The 12501-nt window shown below is 43.7% G+C and overlaps 1 protein-coding gene across 29 annotated transcripts in view; it reads right to left on the minus strand.

The window, feature by feature from the left end:
* MAP2 (microtubule associated protein 2) overlaps positions 1 to 12501 on the minus strand; it is a 217984-nt gene that overhangs the window by 68043 nt on the left and 137440 nt on the right. For all 29 annotated transcript variants that reach the window (XM_059476085.1, XM_059476080.1, XM_059476094.1 and 26 more), the window contains one exon: positions 872 to 1157. In XM_059476085.1, the coding sequence (XP_059332068.1) occupies positions 872 to 1133 (262 nt within the window). In that variant the 5' untranslated portion in view covers positions 1134 to 1157. The remainder of the gene's footprint in view (positions 1 to 871; positions 1158 to 12501) is intronic.

Consider the following 12501-nt stretch of genomic DNA (forward strand, 5'->3'; position numbering starts at 1 on the left):
TTCCAGCACAATTGCTTATGAAATTATTGTATGGTCCAGGAGCCTTAAAATTCTCCAGCCTCTGAGAAATTACAGATAGCATCTCCAAATGCTGTCAACAGCCAAAAAAACATTGCTAGAAAGATCTCTTTAGCATGCATGAATGGATGCATCAAGGGCAGTTGTGTCTATACAAGAGAAATTCTTCTTGCACTGTGCTTTTGGGGTTTTGGAGTGGGAACTCTGCACAAAGATAATTAGCATTTACTTCTAAAACAGGAAACTTGCTTTGCATATTTCATTTTGACACAGTCACACTCTTCTTTTTTTTTTTTTCCCCTGCAAACAACAAGCTGAATTCTAAAAACCTTACATAGTTTACAAATAGACTAAGTCCCAGTGAGCACCCAGTGAAATATGGCTGGGCAAGGATGAATAAATGCTGATAGTGAATTGAGCCAGAATGAGCAATGCATTATTTTGCAAACAGTACATGGTTTCAAGAAGGTCTTGCTACTTGTGAGCAATAACAGGAGAATCCATCCTTCCTGCACACACAGTGCATGAGCCATCCATACACAATATTAGGGCACTTTCTATTCCCTGGTAGCCCAGAGGACCGGAGCAGCTGCTCTGTTGCCACATTCCTTGATGGGTGACCCTGTCTCATTTACAAAGAAGGCCTTTCCTGAAGCCTTCTCAGAGCCCTGCCCAGAATCCTGAGTACGTATCTGGGCAAAGATGCAGTCCTTGCAGTGAAGGGCAAGTGCCCTCCCAAAGCACATACAGCTCCCCCATGGCATGCTGGACTCTACCTGACATCTCCTCTTGGAGAAAGCCCCAGGGGTGTGCAGAGCCCTGTGCTCTGCAGCAGGGCATGGAGGTGCATTACCTGCAGTCTCCCTGCTCCCTGATGACAGCTCTCCATTGATGCCATTCTCTTTGGTCTGAGCATACGTCCCTGGCTGCTCGTGGCCGCCCAGCCTCAGCTCCTCATCCTCTCGGTACGGAAATCCATTGGCACTTCTGACCAGTCCAGCGCTCGCGCCTCCCTGATCCTTCATCTCAGGTGAATGTGGGTGTGAAGAGGCCTCTGTTAGCTGACCTGAAGTCCAGTGTGGCGCCTTGGCTTCGTCTTTCCTATCCTCAGCCATGGCTCCTCGCCTTCAGCGCGTGGCCTGTAACGACATGAGTGGGAGAGATCAGCTCCAGGTGGGTCACTGTGTCCCTCACTGCCAGCACAAGCAATCACCAGCAGTGCTGCTGGTAAATCCAAGTCCAGCAGAGAAAAGAATTATCTCTGTGTGTTTGTCCCAGCCGTGAGTGAACTGATTTAAAGCCAAAAGAAACCACCAGCAGTAAAAATTATGGGTCAAGTCCTCCCTGACTCTCACATGCCTTGCAATTATTAGCACCGTTTTCTTGATGGCTGCCCATTCATTAATCTGATTTTAATGCATTAATTACAGTTAAAATATCGACCCAATTAACAAGAAGTGACTCTGTCATCTCAGTGCCATGACCCATTTCCAGGGCAATGAAGGAAGAATGCCACAACTGCTACAAGTGAAGCTGCTGCAGTGAAGGGGTTCGTCAGGCACAGCAGCACAAGGTGACATGGCCTCTCCAGCACATGCAATCTGCTGCTTGTCATGACAGAAGCCAAGTCTGGGAATGTGCACTGGGTTCCTGTGCATCCATGCTGTTTGACCCCAGTTAAATCCCCACTTGCTGTCATGTGAACATTCACACACACTTGTCCAACTTTTTTATCCAAAACAGTCCATGGGGAACAGTTTGTTTCTCACAATGTTATTTACACTCTCTTTTAACTATCAGTATTTGTACAGAAATAAAACTAATCATTATTTGCTATTTCACACATATTTCAATCCTGTTAGTTAGATCTCATTTGTTCAAACCAAGGAGAAGCCACTGCATAAGCCAAGCACTTGGCTATTCCTCACAGATAAATGCAGCAGGAGCTCCTCAATATGTAAACCGAGGAAGGCAAGAATGCATAATCATGTTTTGATGATACAGTAGCCTCTGGAGAGGAGAAGGCGACCTGCCCTGAGTTTGCTACTTCAAAGTGGAAACCAGCAGGCCTTTTCCAAAAGCACTTGCCACCTCCTTTTTTCCCTGGGAGAAAATAACATAAAAGCAGCGAGCTGAATGCAGTCAACCAGCCACATTTCACAGAGGCTGAGTAGTCTACAAAAGGCAGCACAAACTAGATAGTGCATGTATTCTGCAGATATTTAACAAAAACAAACCAGAAAAAGAAACTAGTTTCCATAATGTCAGGTCAGTTCGAAGAAAACCTCTAAACATAAGAAAAGGCTATTTGCCAGACAATCATTCATAATTGATAATTTGACCTCTTTCTGATCAGACATTATAATTTATTAATAACAGCTTTCAGAGCTGCTGCAGATTTTTTAAAAACCATGATGAACCACAAAATTAGATTTTGTTCACAATATGTGACTCAAACTGGAGTTCCATATCAAAAAGGACTAATAACTCTTCTGCCTCATGGTGAAATCATGTTGTTTTACAAAGTGCCCTGCCCGCTCTCACCCCGAGCCAGCATCATTCCCTGGAGATAACTAACTGCATACAGACTGAAGGAGCTGGTGAAACTTGCAGTGAGCAAGTTTTGCAGCCCAGGTTTTCCTTGGAGCTGTACTGAAAATGATGGGATGAGCAGTATCACAAAGAGAGGAGCCAAGCCTCAGTCAACCAGAGGTAAGAAAAGAGTGAACACACTCCACATCCCTTTGCTTTCCCCACCTCTGTTACCCTAATGGGAGACTCAACAGGGAGACATCCTGCCTGTACAGACAGAGCTTTAAATCCACATCACATCACACCAGCCCAAGACGGGCAATAACTCCCAACTACAAAAAAAAATATATATACCTCTGCCTCTAGATCTGTTTACTGCACGATTCTAGAAAACATTTTCTCATCAGAGCCTTTCCAAAACATAAGGCCATGGGACAAATATCTCCCTTTTTACAGCAATGAGCAGCACACACTCAAAGCCACCAACATTTGGGATATGAGGGCAGAACAAATTCTGTTCTGCAGGAAACAGAAGGAGGCGATTCTCATTTATGTCCCTTGGGGAAACTCAGGAAAAAACTACAAAAAACCCAGAAAAAAGAACCAAAGGAAAAGCCCAAGCCCTAACTCAAGGTTTCCTCACCAACCCAGTGTGCTTTGAAGCTGAGAGCAAGACCCAGGAGCAGGATGAACCTGCCAACCAGCTTCACCAGTTCAGCCCCTGGTCACCCATGAGAGGAGCTCAGAGGCACAGCAGGACAGGGAGGGTTATGAAAGAGCCAAGTGTAAAGAATGTGGCTCTGAAAATCACTGGGACAAATGTAATGGTTCTATTCCAGCACCACAGTTTGGTAGCTATTATCCATGAAGTATCCTTCCTGGTTCCAGGCAGACACTCCCTGCCTCACTTGAAGCTCTTGAGGAAGGATATTCACATCCCCACAATGGACTGTGTCACACAAGTCCCCAGTGAAAATAACAAAAGTGCTTTTATCTTTAAAAATAAATACAGTGGGCAGACTTCAATGCGAGCTGCGTGTATCTGGAGGCAGAATTTGGCTCAGTATTTATAAAAGATGGTTACAGAGTAAAGCATGGATGAATTCATTCTTGCCTCTCTGTTATTCATCAAGTGCTCTCAGGGTTTATAATGGTAGGAGAGAAACAGGGAGTGAGTCACACAATGCATCTTTGTACTCAGCAATTTAGCAATGACTATCTGCTGTGTGCTGTGATTCATCCACAGCTTGGGTTAAAATCCAGAATACACAGGTGTGCTTTGCACCATCAAGTGAGCTGTTTTTCTTTCATTTCATTAGCATACAATGGAATTAAATTAATCAGGTAATGTAAATATTGACAGAAATACTGAAGTGGCCAGACAATACAGCAGAATTTAAATAGTGATAGCTATGTAACAAGAAAAAAACTTGAATAATTTGGACAACCTAGGGAAATACTGTACTTCAGGGAAGTAAACAGTCCTTTTTACCATGAGTTTCTTATTCTTTGCATAAACTGTAATGAAGGCTTTCAAAAAGACATAGATAAGAAGGCACAGCCAGTCCTCTAAAATGTCATGCTCCTTTAGTTCAAATTGATTTGGATCTTTGAGCCTGTCTTTGCTAACCACTACAACAGAACTGCTTTATCAGGGAAGACACAGCAGCAGTCTTCCAGCAAGTTCTCACTCTTTGTGGAGGTTAGTGGTAGGGAGGGGGTGACCAAGGAAGTGCTTGACCACAGCAGAAAGGGCAGCGGAGCTCACAGCCAAACCACCAGCACAGCCCCTTACTCCAGAGCCATTCTGGAGCAGGCTGTGGTACCACACAGCACAGGTAACACTCCTCCCTCAGGATGCTCCTCACCCTGAAGTCTGACCAAGGCCACCCATGCAAATCACAGTGTAGGACTGGGGTGGGGCATGTCCCCTCGTTCCAGAGGGATCAAGTAGGTGCTGTTGAGCCCCACAGATCACAGCAGTGATGCTGACCCACACCCATGGGCCATGCACAGCCCTCCCAAAAAGGTTTTCCTTGCCCAGAGTGACATGGAGGACACTACTGAGCCATTGCTTGTCTGGAGAGATAGTGCTCCACTGGCAGCAGCAGGGAAGAGATCCTTGGCAGACCTTAATTCATGTCATTGTAACTCAGTCAGTGCACTGAGGGGACAGCATCATAGACCTGAACTGGACATCTTATCTTCTGAACTAATAACCTGGAGTAGAAACTATGATAAAAATGGACCCTCCCAGCTGTTTCAGACATGGGGGAACTGCACAGAGACAGAAAATACTTAAACACAGAGGGACAAATCTCGTGGGGGATGTGTGGTCTGACTCTGCAGTTGCCTCCTCCTTTTGCAGGCACTCTACACATATTTATGAATCCATATGCTCTTTCATGTGACACCAGCTCCTGCTGCCATGGCTGGGTTGAACCAAGCCTGAATGCTTTGAACTCTATGCAGAGCAAATCACCCACAGTAATACAGCATCAGGCCATGATATGCAAAACCCAAGATAATGCTGATTTAAATTTCCTGTCGTGCTAGCTGTCCAGAATCATCTTAGTGTTATATTAACACTGCCTTTGCATAGAAACTGATTAATTTTCTGTAAATTTCTTACTTGTTAAGACAACAGAATTAGGCCAATATTGAATGAAGACTTTTGCAAAGAGACTGCCTTCCTGTTTCAAGCCATGTTTTTACCTGCTCTTGTATCTATGAGTGAAATGAGGATATTTAATTTCAGGGCAGCTAATTCAACAACTAAAACAAACAGCTACCTGGATACATGGAAGAAGAGCTACAATTCTAGTTCAGGCAAAAATTAGCACTGGAGGTTGCTGAAAGGAGAGACAATACACTCTTTAAAAAACAGAAAACCAAACCCTGGCGGGGTGCATGGCTAGATCCTGAGCACAGTGGGAAGAAGAGGGGATGTGCTCTGTGTATGGCTCCAGGACCAAATCCTGGTTCTCAGAGGGCAATTTAGCTCCGATTCCCCAAAGCAGAATCATCTGCCCTGAGTTGTAGCTGCTTCCAAGTCCAGAGCCAGAATAGGGAAGGGATTCTCCCTAATCTGGAGTGCACAGATATGGCTAATGACCTCAGGTATCCAGGGCTTCCAAAACTCCTCAACTAGACTGCCTATAAGAGATTTTTTAAAGAAATTTAAGAAATTCAGAGAATTTCTTTCAAAGGAAATAAATCAGTGAAGTGACATACTCAATTTTTTTTTGCAGAAAGAAGAGCACCAAGAATTTAAAAAGAAATTAAGGTATCTTAAAAATTAGTTACACAATACACAAATAGGGTGCAATCAAACTTACACTAGTAAATAACACAACAGAAGAAATTTCATGACCACACACCAACTGTCCAACAGGGATGATGGATCTAAATATTAAATACTAGGCACAGTGATTTAAAAGGTCCCAATGGAATTTTCCAGTAAATTTAACTTACTAACAACTACATCTAGAAGAGCCAAGGAAAGCAGGGAGGTATCAGGAGGCTGGAATAGAAACAAGAGGCAGAAGGTGGGAAATTTAGATGGACAAGTTCCAGTGACCTCCTGGCCACCATTAAAGCTCAGGCTGTAGTATATAGTACACATACCTCACCAACACTGTTGTCTGCATAGACTCTCCACATATCCACAAAACAAAAAGGCCAGTTTTGGATGCCATTTCACTCCTGCATTTCAGCTAACATACATCTCTCAAATTAATGTGATTCTTTTCAGATGTGAGCCACAAAATAATTAACCAAAGCTACACTTGATGCTAAATGCCAAGGTGCTGTAATTGCAGTAATATGGAATATTATTAGAGAGAATTATACATTCTCTCCACTTTACCTCTCTAGCTGAATAAACTATGAACAAATTTCTCTGATATTTTAGAACAAATATGATTTATTTCTTTCTTGTCCACTGCTTGAATTATTAGCTAGATCCCTCTTTTTCAACAACAGGAGCAAGACTATCCCCTTAAACACCACCTTGCATCCCTTAAAAATGCAGGCAGTGTTTACCTCCTTGCACTTGTACTAGCATTTGGTGGGGTTTAAAGGCTTTTTCATTTCCACACTGCAAACAGTTTGTCAGTAGCCACATATTCTCTGTAGACAATCCTTTTCATTGTACCTTGGATTACAAAACAGATGAAAATAATGGATGATGCCTGCACCGGAAGCTGAACAAAGGAAGCTTACTGGGGAAAGATGAAGAAAATGAGAAATTTTTTCCCAATCTGCATGTCTGGCTGAGCTGAGAATGAGGGATGGCTGCAGCCTCAAAGCAGTGGATCAGATCTGCAGCAATGGCACAGCAGAGACAAGTCCTCTGATCCTTCCTGTGCATTGTCCAGGCCTGTGACAGCAGAGATTGAAACCCTTCTCAGAGCTGCCAGCAGGTGAGCTGGACACCAGTGGAGCCAGGCAGGTGGGAAGGGTGGGTCATCTCACTGCAGAAACTGCCCAGCTCCTAAAGAAAGGGAAATGCTTTCACTCTGAGAAATGTTTATCTGACCAAGCCCTGCTCTGTGCTGAGCTGCAGACCCTGCTGGGCCAGGTGTGCACCCAGGTGTTGTACAGAAGGGATGAGATGCAGCATGCTGCATTTCCACTGGCAGACCACAGGCACAGGTGAATGAGCCATTCAGCTGTCACTCCTTCCTCCCTTGGGAAGTGTCCATTTCTCTGGGCTGCTGCAAAGCACCTCAGCTGACTCCTCTGAGACGTTTTTGCCCACCTTAGAGGGCTGCCCTCACTCCCATGCTCAGGGACCATATATCAATTTACTCAAACTCCAGAAATGTAAAACTGCATGCCCTTCTCTAGAAATGGTGACATCAGGTACTAGCAGCTTGTGACTGAAAATACCCCAATAAAAAACCTACTAGAGCTCTCTTCTAGATAAAAAGAATCCCTGTGCACCCCTTCTTGCTTCAACACCAACCCTTTCCAACAAACCCTTGCACTCCTATCTATCATGATTGCTTCCTGCAGGATACAGGAAAGGTATTTGAGCTGGTGAAGGAGATGGTAACCATAACAACAGCACCATGACAACTACAAGTGATATCTGAAACATGAAATACAGCAGGAACTTATTACTGATAAATTTGGTCCACAGTAAGAATGGGAAAAGCACCAAAGCTGCCATAGCAGTTAGTTCAGGTGTCAACACAAAGAAACACAAGTGTCCCTGGATTAAACTGCATGCAGTCCTTATCTTAACTCCTCATCTTAAGATGAGGCACATGACAGCCCTGTCTCCTGATCTGGATACAGAGAAGTCTGCTCAATCCTGCCTCAGATCTCTGCTGTCTTAAGGGAGCAGGAGGGACTGAAGGATGGAAGGAGTGCTTCTGGGAAGCCAGGAGGTTTCCTGGCAGCTCCCAAATTTCTCAGTGGAGCTTTTTGTTCCCACGAGAGTCACAGAAACAAGGCCTGAACAAGAACAGGGTTCCCCTCAGGGGAGCATCTCTGAATCAGACACACTGCATTGACTTTTCCACCGAGCACAATTTCAAATAGGCACCATGCACTTCAGACAGGGCACTGCAGCTGGCAGGCTTGTCTGGAACAGGAGGCTCTGCAGCCCTCAGCCAGCAGCCATCTAAACAACCTGTGCCAAGGCTCTGACTTCAGCTCTGGCAGAGAAAAAGATTCACCAACATTTGTGGCTACATCAGCCTTTTCACCCTCAGTGCAGAAGGCACATTAAACCCACGACAAACAAACAGCACTGGCTCCAAGGGCTGTGGCAGATGAAGTCACTTGGGGTGTGATCAGACAGGGAAGCATTCAAAGGCATGGCCCTCTCAGGGCTTTTCACAGGGAATTCAGCTCACTGGGTTGATACACAGGATTGCCAGCACAGGCACACCAAGCAGTGGGTCCTTTCCCAGTTCACTTTGTCACCCTCTGCACAGCTTTTCTCTTTTAACCCCCTTGTTCTTTAAAACAATGCAATAATCTAACTGGAAAACAAACCTTTTTTCATGGGACACTCCAGAGATTTCCAGGCTTAATGAAATAAATGCTCAACAACTCAGTCCAGATTTTTAGAGTCTGTTTTTTCCTACTAAAATAATTATAAAAGATTTACCCCATTTAATACAAACAAATCCTCAAAAAGCTAAGAAGAATAGAGGAAATCTTTAGTTCATGGAGGTGATTTTGAAGGCAAAAGATGATTCAGATTGCACCCAGGAAATCTGACTCCAAATGAAGAAAATTTTTTTTTTCATATTTCCCTCTTATCACAGTCACTTCAAACCTCAGTAAGAATACAGTTGAAGATCCATGACAACACCATGGCTGAACTGGAGGATAGGCTATGCAAGACAAGAGTACTCAAAATACTATTTAAGGAGGAAAATCCTTCATTGGTCAGGGAGAAGTGTAAAATGTGACATAGCCATTGCAGGCTAGGGAAAACAAGGCAAAACTACAAGAAATACTCCCAGAGATATCACACTAAAAGCACTGCCAATGCTGCCAGCATTCCACAAGTTTGGCCAGCTAAAATCTTGGCTGGCTACAGACATAAATATTGAATGCTGGGTTCCCCTCCCCACTGCCATTTCCATTATAACTTTCAGTGCTTATAAACAGCTGAGACAAAGGCATCTTCTTTTTTATTGTACAGGTACAGAAAGACACTACAGCAAACGCTACACAGTACAATCATCTCATTCTCACATTTTCAAACCTGTTTTCTGAAGAAGTGTCAGCCAAATTGGGTATTTGCCACAGACCCTACAAACAGGCTGCACAGCTATGTGCTTCCTTTGCTCTCAGGTTACAATTGATCAGCACTTGTGCTTGGACAGGGGCTGGTAAAGGTAACCCACAAAAAGACTGGGGTGAAAAATCAAAAGGGTTTGTTTTCCCCACACTGATCTTACTAAGACACATTGATTTGATGTTGCATCTCTTCTCTCAAGAGATTCTAGGATGGATGACAGCTCACATTAGGCAGTGAAAATTAATTAATTATGCTAATTATATTACTTGTATGTTCTCCACCTGCCAACTGCATGTGAGCTGCTCCTCATGCAGGTGAGGCAAACTGGACCACTCAGCAGAGGTGATACAAACTTGTCTGCTAAACAAAAACACACTCAACAGAATCCCATTTACCCAGAATAGAGCACTTTAACTACACTGGTACATCTTTGCCTTCTCTGGACACATAACTTATTGACACAATCCTCATCTTTTCTGGTTTCCCCAAGATCTCATCAAGCATGACACATTTACACATGATCTTGTCTTTATTCAGGGAGCTTTTAATTATATTTTAAAAATGCTGCCTCTATAAATGTGTCCGCACATTTTGATTTTTCAAAAGTCTTACTTACCTTTGAAAACTAATTCTACTCCTGCTACAACATAATCTTTGAAAAAACCCAGATGCTATCTTTGGGAACACCATCATTTCAACTACTACAAATGGCATAACATATGTCCTGGGTTAATTTCTGGCAGATTCTTCCCTCTAAATACATGCAGGGGAACCAGCCTAGAGTAGAACTCTGAAACACAACTCTCTGCATCCTCTCCAAGGCCATGAACCCAAAAGGAGATCCAGGGATGGAGCTCCTGATCCAGCTGCCATCCTAGCTTAATTCAATCCTTCCATATGCTGAATTAAAGCAATATGGTTGATTGTTCTATAAATGAAAAAGCACCACAAACATGATGATGCTAAAATGAAGTATGAAGGGGATAACAGGAAAGGATCTTCAAGCTGCTCCAGCTTGTTCGGATAAAAATTCCTGCTGGTGTGAAAGAGGTTTCCTCCTTGAGTCAAGGACAGCAGATCATTCTTCTGCTGAGAGTGCTTTGAGCTTCCCTTCCTGACATTCAGACACACCAGGCAATCATGCCAGGCACACAGGAAAGTAAAAGCATTGCATTGTCTACCAGAGACATTGTTCATTCATGCAGAAAAAGAGCATCAGGCAAAAGAAAGCTGGTGCCCAGGCCCCTCCAGCCAGACTCACTTAAGCAGCTTTGATTCTCAGTTTCATGGCCAGGAAAACTTAGAGGGCCCAGGAACCCATTAGAGCCCACCCACACTCAGCCACCCACTTGTATGACCAATGACTGTATACCCTGGCAAATAAAATAATCTCTCCCTATATCAAAATGAGAATACCCAAAATCTTCTGTGCTCTAAATAGTAAAATCACAATATTTGGGGATAGTTTTATCATACGTTTAACCCGCCAAATCTTTATGCAACCAGCCTACAAAAGAAAATAAAGCAGGCAGTCATTCTCTAGCCTGTTCAGGCAAGGAGACAAGAGGGCAGGGAGGACAGAGACAGCATTGAAGGAACTTGGAGCCACAGGAGCTGATTTTTCAGTTCTTGCTTTCAGAGGAAGTTTTTCCTTCAAAAGCGTTTCAACTGAGCTCTTGGACTGTGCACTGAAAGAGGAGTGCCTCAGCCGGTACTTGAACTACAGTGATATTTTAAAAGCTTAAGTTTTAATTCCTTGTGGTTTTGAACTTAGAAAATTCAGGTATCTAAAGCATAAGCAGGAACCAAGTCACTGAGTCACTTAGCCTTTCTGAAATCTTAACTGCAGGATTTTTTGTCACAGCAAAGACCTATTCCAGAGACTTGTTTCCTCCCTAAGCTCCTGTGGGAGTGTGCAACTACCTGATCCTTGCTACAACAGGTTGAGTTTAACCTTGTTCTGCTGCCACCCCTTTTCTTGACCCCCTTGCCAAGGAGCTGATGAATGTTAAGTCAGTGGCACGCTCCTGGGATAAGATGAAGAGTGAATGAGTCTGTGTGGGGTACTGAACAAGCCCAGGCACAGGGAGAGGGAAAGGTAATAAATTTGCATTGGATGAAGGAACAGCACGTCAAGAATGGTAAGAAAAGGTCTGGAAAACCCCAAGGCATGAGGCAGAGTGTGTGGTTTTTTAATACAGAGAGACAAATGGTGGGAAGAAGGAAAGCTAGGTTGAGCTCTAACCAAACCATCCAGTCTGGACTCCTGCCATTAGCAGTGGGCAGCATGAGCTGCTCCAGATGAAGAAGGAGCAAGGAGCTCCACAGAGCTTAGGCCAAACATCTGCACTTTCCCAATGCAAGCAACACAGTTCTGGTGATTTCCATCAGAGCCTGGTGCCTTCATGTCTGCAAGGACCCACATCATCAGGCTCTTTCCAATACTTAGCACTACACACAGAAGGCAGCCCCAGGGTGACCTTCTGGACAAGGAAAATATCCTATCTGTGTCCTTCCATGGACTGCAGCCAGAGATTTCCACTAAAAGCACAACAGGTACAACAGGTCATGCAGAGCACTGATGGACACAGAATATTCACACATGCACTCAAAGGTTTCTGATGCCTTTTTTGAAAGGTTCCCAGAACCCAACCTGGATCTTGGATTTGTTATGAATTTCTCTCTACATTTCCTTTTGCAAAGTCTGTCAGCAGCACTAATGCTGATGCTTGTTTAGGATGCCTGAAAGCATTAATTATTAATCACAAATGAAATAAAGTAGACCTGAAAAAAGTACAGAGAGCTCAACAAGGATGATAAAAGACCCAGAGAAGCTTCTGTGAAAGGAGTGACTAGACATGCTAACTCTTCATCCTGGGAAAGAAGGGAATGCGATAAATGTTTACAAAAATGCACACAAGTGTGCAGGGAGAAGATAAGGAGAGAAGAAAAAAAAAAACAATCCTCTCTCCACAAAGAGCTACAGTGCATCAAACAGAACTCACCAGTGACAGGTTCCCTGCAAAAAACCACAGCAGTGATTCTTCCTACTGTGTGGAATGTATAGCAGGGGGTGCATGATGGAATTTTACACAGGTTCAAAAGCAAACTGCTGAATTTTTCTGTCATTGTTTTTACCATGGTTTCTTAATCTGAGAGCCTTTTGGGGGAAAGCAATGTTTTTA

The sequence above is a fragment of the Ammospiza nelsoni genome, chromosome 7 (assembly GCF_027579445.1).
Source record: "Ammospiza nelsoni isolate bAmmNel1 chromosome 7, bAmmNel1.pri, whole genome shotgun sequence".
In the NCBI taxonomy this organism is placed as follows: domain Eukaryota; kingdom Metazoa; phylum Chordata; class Aves; order Passeriformes; family Passerellidae; genus Ammospiza; species Ammospiza nelsoni.